Source organism: Sus scrofa, chromosome 6, assembly GCF_054392235.1.
Source record: "Sus scrofa isolate SSC_HxYL_T2T_F1_AM1 chromosome 6, Sscrofa_HxYL_maternal_Yorkshire_Landrace_v2.0, whole genome shotgun sequence".
In the NCBI taxonomy this organism is placed as follows: domain Eukaryota; kingdom Metazoa; phylum Chordata; class Mammalia; order Artiodactyla; family Suidae; genus Sus; species Sus scrofa.
Window position 1 is genome coordinate 79,701,486 of NC_139388.1, and position 25,718 is coordinate 79,727,203.

The following is a 25,718-nucleotide window of genomic DNA, read 5'->3' on the forward strand; positions in this document are numbered from 1 at the left end:
CCAATCCCAGACCTGCCAGGGCATCCCAGTCACCTGGAGGAATTTCGAACAAACACAGACTCTTCACATGTACCCCCCAGGATTCTGACTTGGGGTCTTGGGAAGGGACCAGGAATCTGCTCCCTTCAGCTCCCCACTCAACAGCCCCTGGGCCAGGCTTTGGAAACCACTCAGCACTCAGCACGTGTCTATGGGCTCTGTTCTAGGCTCTGGGGGACTTGTGATGAACGTGGCAGAGATAGGCTCTCGCCCTGTGGCTCTTGGGCTCCCCTTATTGGACAGAAGAGGAAACTGAGGCTCTGAGTGGTGAAGGACCAGTTGAGGGTGGCAGAGCTGCTCTGGCATCCAGCCTGCCCTTACCCTCCACTGCTTGATGCAGAAGAGGGAGAAGTTGGGGGCTGGCATGCGGGGAAAATGGCTTCAGGAGGGACATGTCACCAGCACCGTGTCCCTTTGTTGCCCTCTTCCCAGTTTCCTGATGCTCATGGGGCTGGGAGATGAGGGTGTGGACCTGTGGTGCTGGCTGCTGGCTGATGCCAGCTGTGAGTTGGAGCCAGACCAGAGACTGGGGTTTGGGATATCGACAGGGTGGCCAGTTATCCTGCTACTGTACAAGGTTGGGGTAATGGTGGTGACAATGGGCCCAGATCCAGGCAGAGCAGCAAGCCCCCCACCCCAACTCTCACTATTTTCAACTGAGTTAGCCTGATCTCCAGGAGCAGAGAATGGCTCAGGGTCTCAGTATTTTAGCAAGTCATTGAAGAGCCATCATGATTTTCAGGAGGGTGGCTTTGCTGGGGGAGGTGGGGGGGCAGGAGTTGTCCCACATCCCTTGCCCAAATCTACTAAAAGTGACATGAGACACAAATCCTTTGCTTTGTGCCCAAACCCTTGCCCTGAATGATTAAGCCACAGGAGCTGGAGGAGTTCTGGGCAGAGGAAGAGCCACAGAGTCTAAGTCTGGGTACGGCCTCTCCTGTGTGACCTTAGATGAGTGGCTGTACCTCTCTGATCCTCCACTTATTATCTGCAAAATGGTGGTGCTATCCTTGACCCACAAGGGTGCTGAGAGGATGAACTGGGTCTCAGATGTAATGTGCATGTCCCCACACTCTGTAGGGGTGGGACAGTTTGTGGCATTTACCCGGCAGCCCCAAGCAGAGCCGCTGCCCCTTGGGTGCTGGGGTTTAAGAAGCAGTTTTCTGAGACTGGAGGGTCTGGACATGAGGATCTGGTCTAAGTTCCCAGCCATCCCCTCAAGTTTCCTGCCCTGCTCCAGCTTGTTACCCCCTCCCTACCTCAGAGCAAGGCAGGGTCACCAAGGGTCATCAAGGCAGGACTTTGGAGTGGTGTGAGGGCTTTGGAATCAAAAACCTGGGTGGTAATTTCAGTTTTATCCCTTAGGCTCTGACCCTGGACACCTCTCTGAGACCCTGTTTCTTTAAAATGGGCTAATACCACCCACGGGTTCCCATGAACACTCATTGATTTGAGAGCGTTGATCACAGAGCTGGTCACAGAGCAAGGGTGTGCTAATGACATCAGACCCCTCGCTTCTGAGTCTTTCCTCCCGCTCTGTTGCTTTCTCCCCTCTCCCTTGTCTGCTTTTTCAAACCCCTCCCATGCCCAGCTCTGAGAAGCCAGGACTCTGACCTTCAACCCCTGCACATGACCCATCACCATCCTGCTGGGTCCTGAGCTTTCTCCTCCTAGGCCCTGTGTACCCGCTCCTGCAGCTCGGCCGGGTGCCACACCCCTCTGCGTGGCGGGTCGGGGGAGCCCCTGCTCCGGGTCCCTCCTGGCTGCTCTGGTCTGCAGCACTCAGCTGGCCAGGGCAGTTCCAGTTGGTTTGTCAAGGACATTCCTAATGGCCAGGGTAAACCCGGGGTGGGGGGGCGGGAGGAGGGAGGGGGGCGGGATGTTGATTGGTGGAACACACACCTGTCCAGGTGCACCTGAGCTGCCAGCAAAGGAGTCTCTGTCGGGGAAGGCTGGTTGGGGCCACAGCAGAGCAGACTGACCGAGGTGAGGGGCCGCCAGGTGCAGAGCTGGGCCAGGGACTTGATGAAACCTGCCAGGGCCAGGCCAGACCAGGGCAGGCAGGAGCAGGAGGCTGGGGGGCAGGGAGCCAGCACCTCCTTTTGACCCTCATAGGCTCTCTTGGGCCTGGGGTTGTCCTGACTCTGTAGCTTGAGCTGAGGGGGCAGAGGCTCAGGGATGGGTAGGGGGAGTCAGAGTGGTCCATGGGGACCCCAGTGAGACATGGATGCTCCTGGGCAAGGAGACTGTTCTGAGCAGGGGAAGCAGCCAAGCTTTCAGGGCAGGGTAGGAGTGGTGGCCACGGGAGGGAGAAGGGGGTTCTGAGCCTGGGGTCCTGTCTTGATTAAATCTGCTCCGGGACAAGGAGGGCACAGCTAGGAACTGTCCTGAATATTAACTCACACATGCATGCCCTGGGGAACACTCCCTCAGGAAAGAGGGCACACCAGACTCACATCCCCTTTGAAAATGCCACCTCTCCTTCTTCTCTGGGGAGTGGCTATTGGAAGGGCCCAGTGGCAGAGTAAGGGCCCTGGAGCAGCGCACCAAGGGTCCATCTGTCTGTCCGCTCCCTCAGGGACCTGATGGAGGAGCTGGTAGGGCTTCGTGAGGGCTCCTCGGGGAGCCCCGTGACTCTTCAGGAGCTCTGGGGCCCTTGTCCCCGCATCCGCCGAGGCATCCGAGGTGAGAGCTTGATTCCCTTCCTCTCCCTGTCAAAGGCCCCTTGGGACCTCATCCTCCCCTGGCCCCCCTCCTCCCCACCCACCCTGGGGCCTGAGAGCTCCCCCACTACCCCGCCTTCACTTGCCCAGAGTCTCCTGGGCCGCAGGGAGGGAGAGGATCCATCTGCCTGTCTGTGGGTCAGACGTGCTGCAGGTCTGCCTTCTGCCTCTGGGAATGCAGCCCCCGGATCTGATCACTGTGCCTGGGGCATTGCTAGGGTTAGGCTGGGGGTGTTTTCTGGTCTGACACCGAGACAGCCCCGTACGTCCTGGGACAATAGTCTCTAGACTCATGTCCTCTAAGCCGTGGACCCTGCAGAGACACTGAAAGAAGTGCAGCTTCTAAAGCACTGTCTCCATTCTTCCTTATGAACCTCAGCAAGGGGCAGGGTGGGGAGGGCAGAAAGGTCAAAGTCCCCTCCAGGTGGGGCCAACAGGCCTGGCACCCGCTGTGCCACCACGCTCACTTGCCACAAATCCTACTGTCGGTCACCCGAGGCAGAGCCCCGTCCCTGCTTCCTTGGATTCAGGCACCTGTCCCCAGCCCCACACAGCCCCTGTCTCCCTGCCAGAGCCTGAGCAGGCCCCCAGGACAGGTGCTGCTTAGGCCCCCACCAGGCCCGGGGGTGAGACTCAGTGCCCCTGCCCCAGTTGGCCTGGAGTGGCTGAAGCTGAAGCTGTTCCGCGTGGGTGAGGACTGGTACTTCCTGATGATCCTCGGGGTGCTCATGGCCCTGATCAGCTACACCATGGACTTTGCCGTCGGGCGTGTGGTCCAAGGTAACCCCTCCCTGCCATGCATGCCTGCCCTGGACTCAGGGCTTCTGAGCACGCTCTGGGGATGCCGGGTGGGCTGCCAGGTGGGCTGCCAGGTGCAGCGGGATTGTGGTGGGGAGAGAGATGGCTCTCTGTGGGGAGGAGGACTGGGTCTGGTCCTGGCTTTGCTCTTGACTGGCTGTGTGACTCTGGGCAGGCTCCTGCCCCTCTCTGGGCTCCAGTCTCCTCATCTGCACAGTGAGTGGGAGCTCAAAGGGTCCCAAGAGCCCTTGTTCCTCTGAGCCCCAAGCCCACCTCTTCCTGCCATCCCTGCTCCTCCTCCCTCCCTTCTCTCAGCTCAGTATCTTTGGGGGAGGGCACTGGTCTAGAACTTTCTCCATGCTTCAGCCGGCTCCTTCCACCCTGAGGTCTCCCTGGAAGAGGGGGCATGGGGCAGGATGGGTCTAAGAGCCCTTCTCTGGGAAGCTCCCTCAGGTCTCATCACAAGGACCTGCTTAGGTACCAGGCATCACCTGAGGAGGCACTTTCTCACAATGACTCTGGGAGGGAGGTACCATCACTGGCCCATTTGACAGACACAGAGATATTGAGTCACTCGCCAATAGGTCACACAGCTGGGATATGGGTGGATCCAAGCATCTATTCTTGCCTCCTCCTGGAAACCTGCCACTCACAGGGTGGCCCTGGGCCTCTCCAAGCCTCTCTCTCCTGGGCAGTAAGTGGGCGCTTGAGGGCTGCAGGGCCTGTGGATGACTTCCTGACTCCAGGCTGTTCCCAGCACACATGTGGCTGTACCGGGAGATTGGGGACAGCCACCTACTCCGGTATCTCTCCTGGACCGTGTACCCCGTGGCTCTGGTCTCCTTCTCCTCGGGCTTTTCCCAGAGCATCACGCCTTTCTCTGGAGGTGAGCCCACTCACCACGCCGTCTGCCTGTGTGACTTGCCCCGTATGCCCCTGGGTCAAAGCCTTTTCGTATGCCCCGGGGCTCCTGAGGGGGGACGCAGGCAGCAGTGACCCTGCTTCACAGCCAGAGAAGCCAGGCTCAGAGGAGCCATGTCATCTGCCCAAAGCCACACGGTGAGAAGGCCAGGTCTTGCCTCTTGGGTCACTGCTGGCTCTGCTCCTTTTCTGAGGGCTCCTCTGGGCCAGTGCCAGGGCTCCCCAGGGAGGGGCACACAGAGGGGCACGTGTCTCCCAGGGCCCAACTCTGCCTTCAGCTCCAGGCTAGCAGAGGGGAGGTGCAGGGGTGTCCAGGTGGCCTGAGATTCTCTCCTAGGTCCCCCCATCCCACCACAGCTGTCTGCCAGGCCCAGCTGGAAGAAGGTGGGCAATTCCCATTCCCTCTCTGAACCTCAGCTTCCTCATCTGTAAAATGGGTTCACAAATCCTACCTCAGAGGGTTTAGGGGTCCTGACAAGATCATGCTGCAAAACCCTGTTCAGGGAATGCTCGAAGGGTTGATCTAGAACTTGTCCTTCCCCTTGTCCCCTGACCATCTTTCCCTGCCAAGGTTCTGGAATTCCAGAGCTGAAGACCATCCTGTCGGGCGTGGTCTTGGAGGACTACCTGGATATCAAGAACTTCGGGGCCAAGGTGGTGGGCCTCACCTGCACCCTGGCCGCAGGCAGCACCATCTTCCTGGGCAAAGTGGTATGGGCAGTGTGAGAGCTCCCTATCCCACCCCACCCTGCCTGCTGTTTCCCCATCACCCCTCCAAAGCAGGGTTAGTGGGACTCGGGCCATGCCTGCCTTTGTGGGGGGCTCAGTCATGGGGAGGAGGCAAGATACCTCCCCAGCAGTGAGACAAGTGAGCTGGGGAGATGGGGTGAGGGGTGGGCAGCCACACTGTCTCTGAATGAGGTTTCCTCTGCCTCCCAACCCTGGGCCCCAGGGGGAAGGGGAGAGGAGGAGAAGGAGGGGGAGGAGAGGGAGGAGGGGGAGGGGGAGGAAGGGCTCCATATCTCCCCAAGGGGTGACCCTGTGCCCTGTGCCCACACCTCCCCTGTCAGGGCCCCTTCGTGCACCTGTCCGTGATGATCGCTGCCTACCTGGGCCGCGTGCGCACCAAAACCATTGGGGAGTCGGAGGTAAGGGGCTCAGGCCTCCCGCGCCCCACCCCCCACCCTGGAGGAATGAGACGAAGGGGAAGGCGGGGGTTGGCTCTGAGCCGAAACTCCGATCCCTCCAGAACAAGATCAAGCAAAATGAAATGCTGGCGGCGGCGGCGGCGGTGGGCGTGGCCACAGTGTTCTCGGCGCCCTTCAGCGGTGAGTCCCCCGCGCCCGCCGCCAGGCGGGGTCCCGAGGAGGGGGGCTAATCCGGTCTTGGTCCTTAATGTCAGTCTTTCCGGAAGGGCAGAGCCGCCCCGGGGTGGCGGTGGGGGTGGGGGTCCCAATGCTTCGCGGTTACATTAAACAGACGCCCCTGTGTAACCCCGGGCTGGTGAGTTCAGCTCTCAGAACTCCTCTCCTCATCGGTGACATGGGAATTGTGATCGTCCCCATCCCACAGGCTGTTGTGAGGATCGAGGTGGCCGGGGAGAGCGCTCACAGGCGTGTGCCCTGGGCAGGTGGCGCCCGCCCGCCCTCCCCTCCCCGCCCCTCGCTTCAGCTCACGACGGAGGAGAAGGGGTGGCCCTGTCTGCTGGGTCTCTAAGCGAGCAGGACGCGCGGGGTCGGGGCGCCCGGATGGATGCGGGGGGGGGGGGGGCTGTCTGAGCTCAGTGTCGCCCCCAGGCGTCCTGTTCAGCCTGGAGGTCATGTCCTCCCACTTCTCCGTCTGGGATTACTGGAGGGGCTTCTTCGCGGCCACCTGTGGGGCCTTCATGTTCCGCCTCCTGGCGGTTTTCAACAGCGAGCAGGGTGAGCCGCGCCCGGCCCTCCCTCCTGCCCCCCTTCTCCCTCCCGTCTTTTCCTCTCTCTTCCCTCTTCTTCCTCTCCACCCCCTCCTTCTAGGCATGTGGAAAGGAACTGACCTGTATCGGGCATAAGGGATGGGAGCCTTGGGGATAGAAGCGGTCCAGCTGTTCAGGAGGGAGACCCAGGGAGACCCAGGGAGGCCCAGGTAGACCCAGCCAAGCTCAGGGAGGCCCAGGAACGCCAGGACAAGGAGATTCTGGAGCAGACTTGGCACCACCTCCACCCCTGCCTGTTCATTTGAATCCTGGGGCTTAACTGGGGTACGAGAGTGGTCCCTCATCCCTCCTGCCCCTCCTTCCCCAGAGACGATCACCCCCCTCTACCAGACCAGTTTCCGGGTGGATGTCCCCTTCGACCTGCCAGAAATCTTCTTTTTTGTGGCGCTGGGGTGAGTGGGTGCCTCGGGGGACTCCCCTAGCCCGAACTGCTGCCCTTGGTTCTGGAGGGGATCAGGGGGCTGTGGACTCACCTCCCCTCTGCACTCCCCCAGAGCCATCTGTGGCATCGTGAGCTGTGCCTACCTCTTCTGTCAGCGAACGTTCCTCGGTTTCCTTAAAACCAATCGGTTCCTCTCCAAACTGCTGGCCACCAGGTCTGGATAGGGGCTGGGGGCCCCTCAGGGAGATCCTTCCCCCCCAGAGTCAGCCTCCTGAGCCCACAACTGCCTTATATAGAGAGCTGCACCCCCGACTGTATCCCCATCCTCCTACTGAGCCCCCAACCTCCGCACCCACATTCACTTAATGGAGCTCCCATCCCCTCCCTCACACGCCTCTCCGTGTGCCCAGTTTCCTGGGCTACCAACCGCCCCCTCTCCTGAGTCCTCACTCCCTCACTAACCTCCTGCCCCCTCACTGAACCCCCAGTTCACCCAGCCCCCTTTACTGAGCCCCCTAACCTCCCAATCTTCTCTGCCCCCTGGCCTTGGCATTTCAGAGCCCTCTTCTGCCCCGGCTGCTGCACTGGCCCCACCTGCCTGGCTGGGCAGCCCACCTGTCCCCACCTTTCCCATCAGCTCCACCCCTTGTTCCCCAGCAGTGTGGGGCCCTTGGCCGCGCGTCGTCCCTGCTCTGGTCCTTCCTCCTCCTGCTCAGGCCTCAGCGTCAGCCCCAGGGTGGTGGGACCCACTCTTGCTTCCCTCTCCCTGGGGTGGGGGAAGCGGAGGGCCCATCCTGGAGCTGACTCCCCCACCCCCCTTCCACAGCAAGCCTCTGTATTCCGCTCTGGCAGCCTTGGTCCTCGCCTCCATCACCTACCCCCCTGGCGTGGGCCGCTTCATAGCTTCTCGGGTAAGGGGTGCTGAGCTGGGGCGGCCGGAAGGGGGAATGCCCAGTCCTTGTCCACTTTGGGACCATCGTCGTCTTCCGTCATGCCCAGGATACCTATAAGGGGATGGCTTGTGACATTTTACCAATGAGGCATTTGCAGCTGCATGAGGGGCAGAGCCCTTCCCAGGGTCTCCCCGCAACCCAAAGTGGCTGGGAAGGGTTTGAGGCAGGGTCCGGCAGCGAGGGGGTGGCAGGGAACTGCTGCCCAGCCCTCACGCAGAACTCTGCCCTGGCCCCACCCCAGCTGTCCATGAGGGAGCACCTGAACTCACTGTTCGACGACAACTCGTGGGCGCTGATGACCCGGAACGCGTCCCCAGCCTGGCCTGCAGAGCCCGACCCCCAGAACCTGTGGTTTGAATGGTACCACCCACCGTTCACCGTTTTGGGGACCCTCTCCTTCTTCCTGATTATGAAGGTGGGCACCTTGGGGCCCTCTGGGGTGTGCACAGAGCCGAGACCAGCCGTGGGTGGGGCAAGGGCATGTCCCCAGGGATTGTCGCACCTGCCTCTGTCCTCTGCCACTGTGTGGTCCTGAGCAAGTTGCATCAGCTCTCTCTGAGCCTCAGTTTCCTCATCTTTCAAATGGGGTAGGAGTTCCCGTCATGGCTCAGCAGAAGTGAACCTGACTAGCATCCATGAGGACGCAGGTTCGATCCCTGGCCTCGCTCAATGGGTTAAGAATCCAGTGTTGCCGTGAGCTGTGTTGTAGGTTGCAGATATGGCTCGGATCCCACATTGCTGTGGCTGTGGTGTAGGCTGGCTACACCTCAGATTCGACCCCTTGCCTGGGAACTTCCATATGACTCAGGGGGCGGCCCCAAACAGACCACAACAACAAAAAGATAAAATGGGGTAGTTACTGTGCCTACATCCAAGGTAGGTTGAGAGGGAAGAAAGGAAAGTCCCAGGCACGGTGCCAGGCACACAATAGGCACTTTGTTAAGGTGAGGTTCCTTCCCCAGGTCATGCCTTCCCTCCCACCAGATGGAATGGGCATGTGCCCGGACACCCTCCTTCTCCCTGGGAACCCTCCTGTCCCCTGTCCCATCCCTTTCTTGCCCACTCTTGTCTGGCTGCCTCTAACTTCCGTGCTCTGGGTTCCCACCACCCACAGTTCTGGATGCTGATTCTGGCCACCACAATCCCCATTCCTGCCGGGTACTTCATGCCCATATTTATCTTCGGTGAGTCTGGGGTCTTGAGATCTGAGAGGTTCAGGGTTACTGGGACAGGGCCATGGCTCCTGGTCTACCCCCTATCCCAGGGTGGTACTGAAGTTGGTCCCCCATGACAGAGGGCTATGGGGACCTGGTCAGCCCAGCTTCCTGTCCTCACCCTAAGTCTGTGGCAGGAGCTGCCATCGGGCGCCTCATAGGAGAGGCCCTCTCTGTTGCCTTCCCAGAGGGCATCATAGCTGGAGGGGTCACCAACCCCATCATGCCTGGGGGTTATGCCCTGGCAGGTGAGTAGACCGGGTTCCCACCAGGTGGGCAGACGCTATGGGGCTGGGCTGGACCTGGAGAATCAGCCAGTAGTTCTGTAGGGCATAGGGAGGTCATTAGCCTCCCAGTGAGCCCCACCCCACCCGGAGCCCCTCCCCTTAAGTCCCCCTTACCCTTTCTAGCTCCTGCCTTGTCCCTGATGCCCCCTCCCCCTTACCAAGCCCAGGCATCCAGGAACTTCCAACAATGGTTAACCTGTGGCCTCTGAATAATTCCCACCTTAAACTGTGGCCTTGCCCTTTGCATGAAGCTGTCCCCTGGCCTGAGCCCCTCTCCCTGGTTCTGCCCCTGCAGGGGCTGCAGCTTTCTCGGGGGCTGTGACCCACACCATCTCCACGGCATTGCTGGCCTTCGAGCTGACTGGCCAGATTGTGCACGCCCTGCCTGTGCTGATGGCAGTGCTGATGGCCAATGCCATTGCCCAGAGCTGCCAGCCCTCCTTCTATGATGGCACCATTATTGTCAAGAAGCTGCCGTACCTTCCATGGATCCGGGGCCGAAACATCAGGTGAGCAGTGCCTACCTGGACTGGCTGACCGAGGTGAAGGTGTCCGGGTGGGCTGACCTTGGACATGGGTGGGTGTGGGAGGGGCTGACCCACAGCTGCTCTCTATCTAGCCTCCATTCACTCCAGCTCCCCGTGTGACCTTGGGTGAGTCCTTGGCCTCCCGAGCCTCAGTGTCTTACTGGTCATCCATCTGTCTTCACAACTGGAGGACAGATATCGCCCATTTGTTGGTTCCAGGTCACACAGAGTCAGAACCAGCTCTGAGAGGTCCCCACCCCTCTCCCACTCCTGCTTTGCTGTTTCTCTGGGGTGTTGGGAGGTAGAGGAGGGGACTGGCCTACTAGAATGGAAACGAACTTTGAGACAGGGGCCAAAGCAGCCCCTGTCCCCAGAGAGGCAAAACCAAGAGGCTCTGAGGGTCCTGGGTCCAAGGCCCAGCTCCAGACATGTGCAAACTGCCACTTTCTCAAGACTCAGCTTCCCCGTCTGTTAAATGGGGGTGCTTATTCGTGATTTTCAGACTTTAAAGCTTTTTTTTTCTTCCCTTTTTTCCATGAAACTTTTCTTCAAATGAAATTCTCCAGAGATGGCTTCTGGATAAAATAGACCAAAGTGGAGCTGGTCTGGGGAGGTTGGGGGGCTGGGGCACGGGCAGGGGATTAGGGGCTGAGAATTCAGAGCCAGGTCATGGAGGAGCTGGTCTGCGGGTTCCATCCCACCTTGGGGCGCTAGGATTTGTTCATCCAAGGACTCTCTCAGTCCCTGCCCACACTGGAGGACTGACAAACTTCCCCTGGGTACCCCTGCCTCGTCCTGGGGTTTGGATAAAGCCCTGGTGCGGAATCTGATGGGAGCATCCCTGTGCCTTCAGCTCTCACCAGGTAATCGTGGAGCACTTCATGAATGGTGCCATCACCACGCTGGCCAAGGACACACCACAGGAGGAGGTGGTCAAGGTCGTGACGTCCACAGACACGGCTGAGTACCCCCTGGTGGAGAGCACAGGTGCCCGCAGGAGGGGGACGCGTGACTGGGGAGGGGGATTCCTGCTATCTCGCCCTGGGACCAGGGAGGGTCAGGCCCAGGAGAGGGCAAGCAGGGCGTTGGGCCTGTGGGGCACCAGCATCCAAATCCAGGCGCTGCCACTGTGTGACCTTGGGCAAGTCACTTCCCCTCTCTAGGCCTCAGTTTCCTCACTGGTAGAGATAAGAACCACCCTGGAGGAGTTCCCCTCGTGGCTCAGTGGTTAATGAATCCGACTAGGAACCATGAGGTTGCGGGTTCAATCCCTGGCCTTGCTCAGTGGGTTAACGATCCGGCATTGCCGTGGGCTGTGGTGTAGGTTGAAGACATGGCTCAGATCCTGAGTGGCTGTGGCTGTGGTGTAGGCTGGCAGCTACAGCTCCGATTCAACCCTTAGTCTGGGAACTTCCATATGCTGCAAGTGTGGCCCTAAAAAAAAAACCCTAAAAGACCCAAAAAACAAAACAAACCACCCTACCTTGGGGTGTTTGACATGTCTCAATGGTGTGAGAGGAGGCTTGTAAAGCACTCCATGAATTCTAGAAATCAGGCCTGGTGTGCCTGGGAGAGGGGGTGGGATAACGGGAACCCTACTAGGGTGTCTCAGAATGGAGGCCCTCGTTAAAAGACACATAAGCTGAATCTTTGGGGAAGACCTAGCTAGAGCCTCCTTTCCCTCTAGAAGAAGTACAGTATGAGTGGGAAAGATAAGCTCGGGGTGGGAAGGGGACAGCCATGTCCACTCAGAGCCATGGTCAGCCCATATGTCCCCTTTGCGCAAATGAAACAAGGTGCATACCTGGCAAGCAAAGCACAGCTGGGTTTTGGTCCCCTCTTGTCCTTTGGGCAAATCTCTTACACAGCAACCTGCACAACCGTATGGGTCATCCCCATATGTACCCCAAGAGGCATAAAGCTGTTTATGAGCAGCAGAACCATAAAGCCCTTAAGCTCTTATAAATTGCAGTTGCCTCATCTGGAAAATAGGGAATATAGTTGTCAGAGGTTCTCATCCCAAATGCCAAGCCCTTCTCCCCATCCAAATTGGGACACCTGTAACATTATCTCATAGAACACCTCAAATATCTCATTTGAAAATACATGCACATGGATGACCCCTCAAGAAACTGTGACCTTTGCAACAGCTTCAGCAACGCCGATCCTTAACTCATTGTGCCACAGTGGAAACTCTCCCCCTTTTCTTAAAGGGGAAGCATTTGTATGTCTAGTTGTAAAGCTTTTTTTTTTTTCTTTTTAGGGCTGCACCAGAGGCATATGGAGTTTCCCAGGCTAGGGGTCCAATCGGAGCTGTAGTCACTAGCCATGCCAGAGCCACAGCAACTCAGGATCTGAGCCATGTCTGCGACCTACACCACAGCTCATGACAACACCAGATCCTCAACCTACTGAGTGAGACCAGGGATCGAACCCATAACCTCATGGTTCCTAATCAGATTGTTTCCACTGCACCATGACAGGAACTCCTTTTTTTTTTTTTTTTGGCTTTTTAGGGCTGCACCCGCAGAATATGGGATTTCCCAGGATAGGGATCTAATCAGAGCTGTAGCTGCTGGCCTATACCACAGCCACAGCAACGCCCAATTCGAGCCATGTCTGTGACCTACACCACAGCTCACAGCAACGCTGGATCCTTAACCCATTGAGTGAGTTCAGGGATTGAACCTGAATCCTCATGGATGCTAGTTGAGTTTGTTACCACTGAGCCCCAGTGAGAACTCCTGTAAAGTTTTTATTTTATTGGAGAAGAAGCAAAACTCTCAGGCTGTCCCTCAAAACCAAATACCTGCAAACTCCAGTGACAGCCTGAAGTGAAGCTTGCCAAGGCCCCAGCAAAGACAGGAGGACCTCAGAACACGGGGGCCTTCCGCGTTCATGTCTTCACTGGTGGAGCCAAGATGCAGAACTCCTTATAGGAAATGAGGGGAGAGCCCAGCCACAGACATCTTCATGCAGGTGTCCCCAACCTGTTCCTGGCATGAGGCCCTGCCCCAAAGGGCGTCACAGGGTGTGCAGGTGGGCCTTTCCCCCACCTCCAGTGGTGTCTCCAGGACATCTTGGCTGTGGGCTGCCCCACGGAGCCAGTGACCTCCCTGTCCCCTGGCAGCCTTACCCAGCTTCCCTCAGCTTCCACTCCTCCAGGTCAGAAGCTGAGTGACCTTGGGCAAGACAACTAACCTCTCTGTGCCTCAGATCCTGTTTCCTTTTCTGGAAAATGGGTGATAATACTTCCTGACCCATAAGCTGCTGTAGGTTCCTGAAAGTCCCATAAGAACACCCAGCACAGTCCGTGGCACATCATCAACGCCCAGTAAACTGAATTTCCTTTTGCATAATGAGGCTCTCCCCCCCACCACTTGTCCAGAGTCTCAGATCCTGGTGGGCACCGTGCGAAGGGCGCACCTGATACAGGCACTGCAGGCTGAGCCACCCTCCTGGGCTCCAGGACAGCAGGTGAGTGCGCACATGGGGCATGGGAAGGGGGCGGGGCGTCAGAGGGCTGTACGAGGAGTGGCCAGCTTATCGCCTGTGGGAGCTGAGGTTTGAGAGGGGGCAGCCCGCGGAAGGGGGAGGCTGGCCCGGACCCCCATGGCCTTTCCCCCACCTCCAGCGGTGTCTCCAGGACATCTTGGCTGTGGGCTGCCCCACGGAGCCAGTGACCCTGAAGCTGTCCCCGGAGACCTCCCTGCACCAGGTAATGGGGGAAATCCAAGCTTTGGGAAGATAGGGACCCTGGGGTAGAGGGAGGAGCCTGAGGGAAACGTGGGGAGAGTTGGCTCCAGCTTCCTCCACCTGCCTTGCGGCTCTCTCTTCCTCCTGTGTCTGCTTCCTCTCCTGTGGGATGGGCAAAACGGTTCCTGCCCTCTCTGGTCCCTCAGTCTCAGGGTTGTTGGGTGATGGGGAAACTAGGGAAGAGGGAGGGAAAAGTCTGGGTGGAGAGATACAGGGGCTAAAAGTATGTCTTTGTGGGGAGTTCCCGTCATGGCATAGCAGAAATGAATCAGACTAGCATCCATGAGGACACAGGTTCAATCCCTGACCTCCCTCAGCGCGTTAAGGATCTGGTGTTGCTGGGAGCTGTGGTGTAGATCTCAGACGCAGCTTGGATCTGGTGTTGCTGTGGCTGTGGTGTAGGCCAGGAGCTCCAGCTCCGATTCGACCCCTAGCCTGGGAACCTCCATGTGTTGTGGGGGCAGCCCTAGAAAGACAAAAAAAAAAAGTATGTCTTTGTGGAATGCCCATTGTGGCTCACCAGATTAAGAATCTGACATAGTGTTGGTGATGATGTGGGTTCAATCCCTGGCTTCTCTCAGTGGGCTAAGGATCTGGCATTGATCTGGGACACGTCACAGATGCTGCTGATTCTGGTTGTTGTTGCTATGGCTGTGGCATAGGCCTGCAGCTTCAGCTCCAATTCAACCCCTAGCCCAGGAACTTCCATATGCTGCAGGTTTAAAAACAAACAAAAAGTTTGTCTGCATGAAGGCACACATGGATTTCAATTTCAGGTCCACTGCACTTTGCCTGTGTGATCTTGAGCAAATTAATCACAATGAATGCTGATTCTCTCCCCCCTGCAAGCACAGAAGCTGGTACACGGGGTCATGGAGGGAGAGAAGCAGGTTGGGGACCTACTTCTGGCTCCAGTCCCTCTGTGCCCGTCCGAGGATGATGCTGAATGAGGCTGAATAACCTGGTCTTTCCACTAGTCCCTTGTGTGGATTCTGGGGACCCCTAGTGGTGGTATTGGAGATTGCAGGCCTAGGTCTTTTGTCTCCCACCGTCACAGCTGTCCAGCTCTCCCAGGCTCAGAAACAACGGGATGGGCACCACTGGGACAGAGCCTGGCCAGGGTCTTCCCCTCTGCTCAAAGCTCCCAGCTAGGGAGAAAATGAAGTCAGAGGGGTGAGGTGGGTGCCATCTGTCCCCCAGTGTTTCCTAAACACCCCTCCTCCAGGCACACAACCTCTTCGAGCTGTTGAACCTTCAGTCCCTCTTCGTGACATCTCGGGGCCGAGCTGTGGGCTTCGTGTCTTGGGTGGAGGTACCAGGGTCTCGAGGGTGGAGCAAAGGGGAGGAGCCATGCTCAAGCAGGCTGGGGAGGTGGGGGGCACTGATATCCTCCCATCCAAAACTGGAGGGGCCTCGTGGGATTCTGATGAGCCCTATTTCCTGGCCCAGGGTGGTCAGCCACTGGGCCCAATTATCCCTACCTTATTTTGTGGCTAGTGGCCGGCACTACCCTTCTCTGGGCCTCAGTGTTCCCATTTGTGCAATAGGGAGGCACCAGCTCTAAAATTCACTCCAGAATCAACCCTTAGGGGAGTCAAACTCCCCTGGAGCCTTCACTTTCACTCTTTTCTACATCTCTGTCCAGATAATCCCTCTTTCTCTGTTCTAGTTGGAGAAAGTGATTTCCAGCCTAACAAACCCTCCGGCCCCAAAGTAAGCTGGCCTGGCAAGATGATATGGGACCCCCCGCTGCCCTGGTGAAGGAGACTGGGCAGAGACCCTTGCCTCTCTCCCTGCATCACAACACCCCGCCCCATCCCAGCCCTGCTCAACTCCCTGGCGAAGCAGGCAGCTGACCCAGCACTGAAGAGGGCCCCGTAGTCACCGTGTCCCATCTTTGCTGGGACAAGTGCTACATGCCTTGAAGAGCATATCCCACCCTGGACAGAGCTCAGAATGCAAGACAGCGGAAAACCAGTACATGCTGGGTGTTCAAGGCAAGTTCCTCAGATTCATGAATGCAGAGATTGGTATATGCTGTCGCCAAGGGCAGGCACAGGTGCTCTCTGGGGCTTGTATGACTCCCAACCAGAGGCTCCTGAGGAAAAAAAGAATAAAGTTGATTCCCAGAGTCCCAGTTTGTTCCTCATCTCAGCTCTAAGGGACTTGGCACCTTAGCGCCTACTCTGCACTGGCCCTGAGTGAGCTCTTGGGGCCTCCTAGTGGTCATGTGGGCACTGCAGGCTGGGCCCCTGATGTCCCACTGTTCCTCATGGCCACCCTCCTTGCAGGGAAAAAAGCAGGTTCCCCAGCGGATCTTTTTTTTTTTTTTCTTTTTACAGCTGCACCTGTGGCATATGGAGGCTCCCAAGCTAGGGGTCGAATCAGAGCTGCAGCTGTTGGCCTAGGCCACAGCCACAGCAATGCCAGAACCAAACTGCATCTGAGACCTATGCTGTAGCTTGCAACACTGAACCCTTAACCCATTGAAGGAGGCCAGGGATTGAACCGGAATCATTAGAGAGATAGAGTTGGGTTCTTAACCCTCTGAGCTACAGTGGGAACTCTCCCACCAGGAGACTCTTGTCTTCACATCTAAGCAGGACCCTGTGGCCCAGTTACCTTCACTCTAGCCTTAACTTTTTCCTTGGCTGAGCCAGAGCTGACCAGGTGTGTGGCTCCTTGGAGAGTCCACAGTGCCTTGGGCATCTTTCATGGGGACTCTCCTGGCTGCTGGCAGCAGGTTGACCAGCTGTCTGTGTGTTGGGGGTTAGGAGCCTCTCCAAAGTCCTTCTAGAGTTCCCCCCACCAGGGGCCTGAGGACATGCCTTTCCCAGCAGAGACCAACCCAAGTTCATCCAGGGTGAATCCACCACTTTAATGTCTTCAGACGACCTTCAGGGAGATGGCATCAGGGAGATGGCAGGGGAGAGCGAGGAGGGGGAGGAGGGCACCAGGGAGCGGGTTCAGAGAGTGAGGGACCTACAGACACTCCAGACACAGAATCCCCATGAAGAGCGCTAAGGGGCAGACGTTAGCTACCAGAAGAGGCAGTCCCCCTCTGATGGGGGCAGAAGCTCAGGGGGAGAGGGGGAAGGACTGAGCCCTGGGCTCAAGGCAGGGTCCCCGGGCCCCACTCCCAGCAGGTCTCGCAGGCCCTTCTGTGTCTGTCTTCCTGGGAGTCTGGCTATTGGCTCCTCTGGGCGGCTTGCCCCGGTGTCCACTGAGAGCTCTTGAGCTCGCTGATGGCAGAAACTCTGCAGAGGGGGGTGCCCTCCTGAGCCACATAAAGAGGGAGAAGGGGATGATGGCTCCCACTGCGAGGGACAGGGCCACGGAGGCACGGAGTGGTCCACAAGGAATGCTGGCCCCCAGCCCCGCTGCACCCACCCTGGGCCTGCCCTGAGGGGTCTAGAGATGCACAGCCAGACCCCGGTGTCCGGATACACCTGGGCTGCCCACCAGGCCAGGTCACGGTGCCAGCAGGCTCTGGTCCCCACCTCAGTTATAGAACACCTCGTCCTCTTCCTCCGAGAGGGAGCCACTGTCCACTGAGGGGAGGGAGCCCTGCAAGTGGGCCCCACCCTCGGGTCCCGGGGCCCCCGGCAGCCGCTGCCTGTGCTGCTGTTCAGGACTGGGGGGCTGCGGGCCCACAGCTGTGATGGGGGGCTCTTCAGGTGAGGGCCAGCCATCGGGGGAGAGACCAGAGGAGGAGAAGGCCAGAAGACTGTCATCCTGCGAGGGGACACTCAGAAGACTGTCCTGCAGGTAGATGCTCTCCAGGTCTGAAAAAGCACCAAAGGGGTGGGCGTGAGGAGTGGGGTTTGGACGACCCTGCCCCTCACCCTCTCCTGGGGTGTGAGCGAAGGCACGGGGCCGAAGACCTGCCTCTACATCTCGCTTTGTTCCTGCCAAGCTGTGTGACCTTGGGCAGGTCGCAGAACCTCTCTGAGCCCCCGTTTCTCCCAAGGGGTGACAGGGGTGGAGGTGGCAGTGAGCAGAGCATTAAAAGCTGTCTCTGGAGCCAGCCTGCCTGGCCTCACATTCCTCTGTACTCAGAATTGGGACAACCAGTGCTCTTCCTGGGGCCTCCTTTCCCCTCCCTGCCATCACTGTTAGAGGGAAGATCAAATGAGATCTCGCGGGGATGCAGGCTCCACCCAGGACCCAGGCTCCCTGAAGCCCTCAGTAGGAACCTGAGGTTCTAGAAAGGTGGTTGGCTGTGCTTGGTGTTAAGGTTCAGGTCCTGGCTCCGATGCCTCTAGCTGTGTCATCTGAAGTGAGTGAGCCCCTCTATTTGTAAAATAGTTACAGCGTCTGCTTCCTAAAGTTGTAGAAAGGGTGAAATGGGATAACCTGTGTTATTCAGGTTATTCCACTTAAGCACTCAGGTCACCTTCTCTCTTTCTCTCATTATTATTCTCTCCTTTATGCTCCTGGCAGTTCTTTGGCCCTGGGTGGGGCAAGAATCACCAGCCCCCTTTTTCAGATAAAGAAACTAAGGCTGAGAGAAGGAAGGGCCTGCCTGAGCCCTGGGGCATCTGGTGTCAGAACAGGCAGGCAGCGCCCCCTCACTCTGCTGCAGGAAGCCCCTGCTTTGCTGCAACAACCCCCCCATGCCTGCCCCGCCCCAGACTGTACCCTGAAGCTGGACCACGTCCTGGGGGCTGTTCTCCGGGTTCAGCTCCTCATCGTCCAGCGAGGACCAGGCGCTCAGCGTGGCCTCCGTGATGGCAAACTGCTCGGCAACCCCTGTGGGGGACAGACCCTGCTCAGTGGGGCCACGGGCAAGGTGTGAGGGGGGAGGTGGCCTCAGGTGCCAGGACAGGCTGGCACCAGATGCTGCCTCTTGGAGCTGCCCATCCTCGTCCAGAGGATCAGAGTGCCCACCAATGCCCCCCACCCCATGGCGTTATTTCTCTCTACCCAAACAATGCCCAGGGGGACCCTAGGTCCCCTAAGGACCAAGGTCTGGGCCAGTCTCTGTCCCCAGGTACCCCGCCCTGACCCCCCACTGACCTGCGGCAAAGCGGGCCTCCCGCAGCTCGTCTGGGAGGCAGCAGTAATGCTCGTCCTCGGCCGGGGACAGCTCCCAGCCCGAACGCTGGGCACTCCAACCCTTCCACTCAATGAGGTGGGCCACGCGGCCACGTGCCATGGCCGTGGGCTTTGTGATGTGGTCCTTGATGCTTTGCACCACTCCTGGGGGAATTGGGGGCAGATGGGTGACAGCCCTGACCCAAGGCCCAGCTCGGGGCCCCACTTCCAGTACCCCAGGCCCCCCAGTCCCCCAGGCCCCTGAGTACTGCAGGCATCCAATGGCCTGTACACCACATCCCCTCAGCACCCTGTACTCACCCAGTGCCCCGTGACCTCAAGGGCCTGGACCCACAAAGCCTATACCAGCCCACTCCTCATGCCCAGACAAGGCCTCGTGCCCCCTCCCCGCCTGCCCCAAGGCCTCCCCAACCCTGAGGCCCCTCATGTACATGTTCCCCACCCACCTGCAGGCCCCACACCCTCCCAGTGTCCCCCGCTCCCCATCAACATTCCTGCCCACCCGGTGCCACTGCCTCAGGCTCGCCACGCCCCTCATTTCCTTTCTGACCAAGTTTAGACCCTTCTGCTCAAGGAGATCCACTCAAAGGATCCATTCAAGATCCACCCAGCCCTCCCTTTCTCTATCAGTGAACACGTTCTAAGAGTGCAGCCCCCCAAATACCAAATGCTGGAAAGGGTGTGGAGAAAAGGGGACCCTCCTTCACCGTTGCTGGGACTGCAAATTGGTACAACCACTGAGGAAAACAGTATGCAGTTTCCTCAGAAAACTAAATATAGGCGTTCCCTTCGTGGCTCAGTGGAAACGAATCTGACTAGCATCCATGAGGATGCAGTTTCGATCCCTGGCCTTGCTCAGTGGGTTAAGGATCTGGCGTTGCCCCGAGCTGTGGTGTAGGTTGCAGATGTGGCTCAGATCCCGCGTTGGTGTGGTTGTGGTGTAGGCCGGCAGCTGCAGCTCCCATTCGACACCCTAGCCTGGGAACCTCCATATGCCACGGTTGCAGCCCTAAAAAGACCAAAAAAAGAAAAGAGAAGAAAACTAAATACAGAACTAACATATGTCACAGAAATCCCACTCCTGGGCATGCATTTGGATAAAACTAGAACTCAAAATATACATGCACCTGTATGTTCACTGCAGCACTATTCACAATAGTCAAGACATGGAAACAACCTAAATGTCCACCGACAGATGAATGGATTAAGATGTGGTTCAGGAGTCCCCACTGTGGCTCAGCGGTTAACAATTCTGACTAGCATCCATGAAGATGCAGGTTTGATCCCTGGCCTCACCGTGAGCTATGGTGTATGTTGCAGCTGAGGCTTGGATCCAGTGTTGCTGTGGCCCTGGCAGAGGCCGGCGGCCACAGCTCTGATTGGACCCCTAGCCTGGGAACCTCCATGTGCTGCCGGTGCACCCCTAAAAAAGACAAAAAAAATGTGGTACATCTATAAAATGGAATACTAGTCAGCCATAAAAAAGAACAAAACAATGCCATCTGCAATAACATGGCTGGAACTAGAGATTCTCAGACTAAGTGAAGTAAGTCATAAAGAGAAAGATAGGCGTTCCCATTGTGGCTCAAATGTAATGAATCCGACTAATATCCATGAGGACGCAGGTTTGATCCCTGGCCTCACTCAGTGGGTTTAGGATCTGGAATTGCTGTGAGCTGGGGCATAGGCTGGCAAGAGCTCAGATTCGGCCCCTAGCCTGGGAACTTCCATACACCACAGGTGGAGCCCTAAAAAAAAATAAATAAAAGATGGGAAAAAAAAAAGAGAGAAAGACAAATACCATGTGGTATCACTTATATGCGGAATCTAAAATATGTCACAAATGATCCTGTCTACAAAACAAAAACAGCTCAGGGACACGGAGAGCAGACTTATGTTTGCCAGTGTTGAGGGCAGAGAAGGGGATGGATGAGGAGTTTGGGGTTGGCAGATGCAAAATATTACATTCAGAATGGAGAAGTAATGAGGTCCCACTGTACAGCACAGGGAACTGTGTCTAATCTCTTGGGTTAGAACATGATGGAAGATAGTACGGAAAAAAAAAAAAAGAATGCATGTGTATGTATGGCTGGGTCATTTGCTATATAGAGAAATGGAAGAAACACTGTAAATCAACTATACTTTAATAAAAAGTTTAATAAAAAAAGAATGCATCCCTTGTGCCTAGGACAGTGACAGATCTGCTGAGGGTGAGACCAGTGGGGGCGGGGGGTGTAGCAGGCAGGGAAGTCTTCCTGGAAGAGGAGGACCTGAGTCAGGCTTTCAAGGCAGCTTGGGTTGGATAAGCGGAGGCAAGAAGGAGGCTATTTCAAAGATGAGAAGAGGATGAAAGCAAGGAAGAGTGTGGCATTGTTCTAGGACTACCAGGGCAAGACCAGGAGTAGGGCGGCAGAGAGGCTGGCAAGCCCAACAGGGGCCACACTGGGGGCTGAAAGAGCCAGACTGAGGGCACTGCCGTTGTCCTTTTTTTTTTTTTTTTTTTTTTTTTCTTGCTATCTTTTTTTTTTTTTAGGGCCATACCCATGGCATATGGAGGTTCCCAGGCTAGGGGTTGAATCAGAGCTATAGCTGCCGGCCTACGCCAGAGCCACAGCAACACCAGATCCAAGCCACATCTGCGACCTACACCACAGCTCACAGCAACGCCAGATCCCCAATCCACTGAATGAGGCCAGGGATTGAACCTGCAACCTCATGGTTCCTAGCCGGGTTCATTTCTGCTGCGCCACAACAGGAACTCCCTGCCATTGTCCTTTAGAGCAATGGGGAGCCACAGCAGGATAATGAGCGGGAGAGTGACAAGTCAGATCCATTGTTTAGGAAGAGCATCCTCATTAGGGGACCAGGGACCAAGGGTGGAGACAGGGGGACACCAGGGGCCATTGAAGGGACCCAGCAAGAGACAGGACAGGGCTGGGCAGGGGGTGCTGGAGGGGTTCTTGGGAGTAGACGGGTCGGCTGTGAAAGGTGACAGAAAGAAGGTCATCAAGAACAGTTCAGCATCTCCTTTAACCAAGGCTGAGAACACAGACCTGGGGGTCACTGGTCCTAGAAGTCGTGCATGTGAGGAAAGGCAATATTTAAGAGAAAAAAACAGATGTATGACTCTGGGGAAATGGGGGGATGGGGGTGAACAAGCAGGGGGTGATCCCCCAGGGCTGGGGAGTCTGGCAACCAGAGAGGGTTTCTGGGGGGGGTTCAGTGGCCCCCGAGGGGCAGATGGGGTAGAGGAAAGGGCAAGGCAAAGGTCAGGGGGCAGCAAGGGCCATGAGGATTTAATGACATGAGAGCCTGAGGGACAAGGAGCAAAGCTGTGAGCAGAGAGGAGCTGGCCGGCTGAGGACAGCCTGGGAGACCTGGTGGCCCAGCGAGGCCCCTTTCCTGGCTGCTGCTGCTGGCAGCTCACACCCGCATCCTTCTCAGGAGCCTTGCCTTTGGCCAATGGGAACTGCCTCACCTGGAGAAGCTGGGGAGGTGGGAGAGCCCAGTGGCAGCCAGTGACAGACTGCTGGAGGAATAACATAAAATCAGCCACCTGGCCTCAGCGCCACGAATCCCGTGGTGCGAGTCATGCTCCGGAGCTCCCATGGAATCGGGCTGAGAAGGACAAGACTTCTGCCACCACACCTTTGCCGAGCTCCCTGCCCTGCCCTGTGCTGCTGCCCTGGCTCCCTTCCTTCCTACAGGTTCCCTTCCAGAACACTCCCTCAGCAAATCACTAGCACGACAATTCTCAACTCGGGCTCTGCTTCTAGGGAACCCCAACCCATGCTGGCCTGAGTGGCAGATTTCAACGTCTGCAGAGGGGCGGGGAGACCACACGGGGCAGACGCCCGGAAAATCAGGGCCATCTCCCAGAACTTCTGGAGGATACAACAATTCAACACACGGCAGCGGGGGCGGGGGGAGGGGGGGCGGTGCCAGGGGCAGGAACCCTAAGTACTGCAGGGCCCAGCATGGAGCCTGGCCTTTAGAAAAAGTCGAATCCGGAGTTCCTACTGTGGGTGAGCCTGTTAAGAACCCAACTAGTATCCATGAGGACGAGGGTTCGATCCCTGGCTTCACTCAGTGGGTTAAGGATCAGGTGTTGCTATGAGCTGTGGTGTAGGTCGAAGACGGGGCTTGGATCTCACGTTGCTGAGGCTATGGTGTAGGCCAGCAGCTCCAATTTGACCCCTAGCCTGGGAACTTCCATAGGCCACAGGTGCAACCCTAAAAAGGAAAAAAAACAAACAAAAATGTTGACTCCAACAGGGTGGCGACCCTTCCAGCTGCAATTCACCTTTGACCTTCCCACAGCTAGTGCCTGGGGGTGGGGGGTTGCCAACTTCAAGGGCAGCAGAGCTTACCCACAAGGGATGAGGTGGCTAGGGCTGCCACGTTATAGTTGCTGGAGCACGACCTGGAGTCGGACAGGTAGCCATTGGTGGTCTGGAAGCACCTCTGCAGGAGGGGGAGGGGGTGAGCAGGGGGAGGCAGACCTACGAGATGGCATCCCCCACCCCTCCCAGCCCCCTTACCCACCCTCCCCAGGTACTCTGGGCAATCCTGCCAACCCCCACAGGACCTATGTCCTCAGCACCCCCCCACCGGGTGGGCAGCTCCATGTGCCCGGGCTGGGCCGAGCAGAGGCGGGGGCAGCAGGGGCAGCTGGGGCTGGTTAGACCAGGGGCGGGGCACGTGCACTGACCTGCCAAGGATCCCAACAGAAATCCATCTGTTTGTCCTAAAACAAAGGGAGAAAGAGGAACAGGCGGAGCCTGGCACAGTGTGCCAGCAGATGGCATGAAGCCCTGGGTCAGCTTTCTGGTGCTCCCTGAAGTCAGGGTCTGCCTACTCATGGGTTATGCCCTGGTGTCCCCTGGCGGGGACAGAAGTGGTCTGGGGGGTGGAGGCGGGGCAGCGGTGGGTCTGCCAGGAGAGGCAGTGGGTACAGGGGCTGGATCAGATCTGGGTTCGAGTTTTGACTCTGCCATTGCTACCTGGGTATCCCTGGACAGGTGCCTGAACATCTCAGAACATCAGGTTCATCTTCTGTAAAATGGTCACAATGCCATTTACCTCCCGGGCTGTTTTGACGCATAAATGACATAATGTAGGCAAAATGCCTGGCACAACACTTGGCCTGTGGTATATGCTCCAAAAAAAGGTAATTGCATTAACCAGTAGGTTCAAGCCACAACCTCGGGGGCAAAGGTGGAAATTATGCACCAGGATTGGAGGCTCCTTGCTAGACCTTCCAGATCTCCTGGACTGAGAATTCCAGGCCTTTCCTCTCCAGCAGGCAGTGCAGGCTGCTAGGGAGTCGTGGGCTGGTAACAGAACGTGTTACCCGCAAGCCTGAGTTACCTTGGATGGGAAGGCTTCAGCATGGGGCTCTCTATTCTCAGCAGGCTGGTTCAGTCCTTGGATGCCCAGCCAGTTCAGACCTTCATCCAGCTGAGTACCAACCCTTAGGGGCCCTGATCCCACAGGAAGTAGCCAAGCCTGGCAGGTGGAAAGGAGCTTGACATGGCTTCTGCTCCCTCTGGGGACCCGTAGGGCACAGCCCAAGAACCAGGGCCTAGTGCAGGAAGAAGGTGGGGATGAAGCGACACCAATTACCTTGCCAGTGACACGGTCTGGAGCCATGATGGGTGGGCAGCTGGAGGGCAAGTTCGGGCTCAGAGGGGCCGTGCCCTGGGGCATGGGGCAGTCCTTGTGGGCACTTGTGAACAAATCTGGAAATAAGAAAAACAGGTGGGACTTAGAAAAGCCCAGTGCACTCTTGCTTACGAAGCTTGCTCAAGCCAGTTCTGAGAGACGGGGGGCGTTTCTTTCTTATTCCTCAGTCACTTTTTTGTTTTGTTTTGTTTTGTTTTTGTCTCTTTGTCTTTTCTAGGGCCGCGCCCACAGCATATGGAGGTTTCCAGGCTAGGGGTCGAATCGGAACTGTAGCTGCCGGCCTACACCACAGCCACAGCAACACTAGATCCAAGCCATGTCTGCGACCTATACCACAGCTCACAGCAACACAGGATCCTTAACCCACTGAGTGAGGCCAGGGATTGAACCCGCAACCTCGTGGTTCCTAGTCGGATTCATTAAGCCCTGAGCCACGTCGGAAACTCCACTCAGGTCATTTTGTAGAAAACAGACTCGAGGCCACAGGTGAGGAGTCCAGTCAGGTCCCCTCCTTCCTGGACCCCTCAGCAGGGACGGCTCTTCTTTCATCAAGACGGAAAGCAGACCATGTGATCCGTGGTGGAGAGAATGGGTCGATGCCTTCCAAGCCCCCTGGATCTCAGCTAGAGAGCTGGAGAGAAGCCAGCAGCAGGGTGCAGGGAGCAGCCGGGGGTGTCTGTGTTGGAGGTTCCAGAAGGAGAGGGGATGAGGTCGCCAACCTCGCCGGAAGCAAACTGGCAGGTGTCAGAGAAACAGAGAAGGATCTCTGGGGAGCGTGGGCACTGATTTAACCGGAGGCTGGTGACTTTCCCCAGCAACGTGCAGCTCTGAGGGTTCAGGCATGAAGCAGGTGGAGGGTTGAGAGGGTCAAGGGCATCCGCAAAGGAGAGCTTGTAGGATACAAGTGGGAATGGCTGGCCCATCTGCCTGTGACTAATTCTAGCGAATAACTCCAGCACATTTTTGACCTCCTGGAGACCTCCAATCCCATCCTTGTATTCTACCACCTTCCACTGGCTCCTTGGGTCCACTTCCCTCCTGGCCCAGCTAAAGCACCCTGGCGTGTCAGCTGCCTCCAAGAGGGCATCTGCTCTCCCCACCTCCCCCACCTCACAGCAGCTTTCTTTAAAAGTGAGGCAGGGGGAGTTCCCGTTGTGGCGCAGTGGAACCGAATCTGACTAGTATCCATGAGGATGCAGGTTCGATCCCTAGCTTTGCTCAGTGGGTTGGGGATCTGGCATTGCCATGAGTTGTGGTGTAGGTCACAGATGCACCTCAGAACCTGAGTTGCTGTGGCTGTGGTGTAGGCCAGCAGCTCTAGCTCCGATTCAGCCCCTAGGCTGGGAACTTCCATAAGCTGCAGGTACAGCCCTAAAAACAACGTCAGCACCACAACGAGT

The 25,718-nt window shown here is 57.3% G+C and overlaps 2 protein-coding genes across 31 annotated transcripts in view; one reads left to right on the forward strand and one right to left on the reverse strand.

Annotated features, from left to right (window-relative positions):
* The first annotated feature begins 1,935 nt into the window (after positions 1-1,935).
* CLCNK (chloride voltage-gated channel K) lies at positions 1,936-15,706 on the forward strand. 27 transcript variants are annotated; one of them, XM_084962969.1, is made up of 20 exons: positions 1,936-2,025; positions 2,618-2,724; positions 3,335-3,542; positions 4,318-4,446; positions 5,053-5,192; positions 5,552-5,629; positions 5,731-5,809; positions 6,278-6,403; positions 6,764-6,848; positions 6,951-7,052; positions 7,665-7,749; positions 8,033-8,206; positions 8,906-8,975; positions 9,143-9,253; positions 9,588-9,801; positions 10,673-10,806; positions 13,208-13,296; positions 13,454-13,537; positions 14,776-14,887; positions 15,245-15,706. In XM_084962969.1, exons 3-20 carry the CDS (start codon positions 3,473-3,475, stop codon positions 15,334-15,336), a joined length of 1,974 nt encoding a protein of 657 aa, XP_084819095.1. In that variant the 5' UTR covers positions 1,936-2,025; positions 2,618-2,724; positions 3,335-3,472; the 3' UTR covers positions 15,337-15,706. The 27 variants fall into 27 exon arrangements, with proteins under 27 accessions (XP_084819095.1, XP_084819097.1, XP_020951062.1 ...); XM_084962971.1 differs by having other exon boundaries at positions 14,801-14,887; XM_021095403.2 differs by having other exon boundaries at positions 3,414-3,542.
* Positions 15,707-16,432: 726 nt separating this feature from the next.
* The window catches only part of FAM131C (family with sequence similarity 131 member C), a 301,322-nt gene continuing 292,036 nt past the window's right edge, over positions 16,433-25,718 (reverse strand). For 3 of the 4 annotated variants that reach the window (XM_021095411.2, XM_021095409.2, XM_005665034.4), the window contains 6 exons: positions 24,259-24,374; positions 23,345-23,380; positions 23,004-23,097; positions 18,595-18,777; positions 18,217-18,327; positions 16,433-17,360 (listed from right to left, as the gene is read on the reverse strand). In XM_021095411.2, coding sequence (XP_020951070.1) covers positions 17,077-17,360; positions 18,217-18,327; positions 18,595-18,777; positions 23,004-23,097; positions 23,345-23,380; positions 24,259-24,374 — 824 coding nt within the window. In that variant the 3' untranslated portion in view covers positions 16,433-17,076. Of the gene's footprint in view, positions 17,361-18,216; positions 18,328-18,594; positions 20,026-23,003; positions 23,098-23,344; positions 23,381-24,258; positions 24,375-25,718 lie in introns of all 4 variants that reach the window. The other variant, XM_084962994.1, reaches the window with a different exon arrangement.

Bases quoted from the DNA above. Each gene is read 5' to 3' on its own strand.
- CLCNK (XM_021095402.2), top strand. From the start codon at position 2,267: ATGCTCCTGGGCAAGGAGACTGTTCTGAGCAGGGGAAGCAGCCAAGCT. The intron at 3,543-4,317 runs GTAACCCCTCCC...GGCTGTTCCCAG, and splicing joins CGTCGGGCGTGTGGTCCAAG to CACACATGTGGCTGTACCGG. The intron at 4,447-5,052 runs GTGAGCCCACTC...TTCCCTGCCAAG, and splicing joins CATCACGCCTTTCTCTGGAG to GTTCTGGAATTCCAGAGCTG.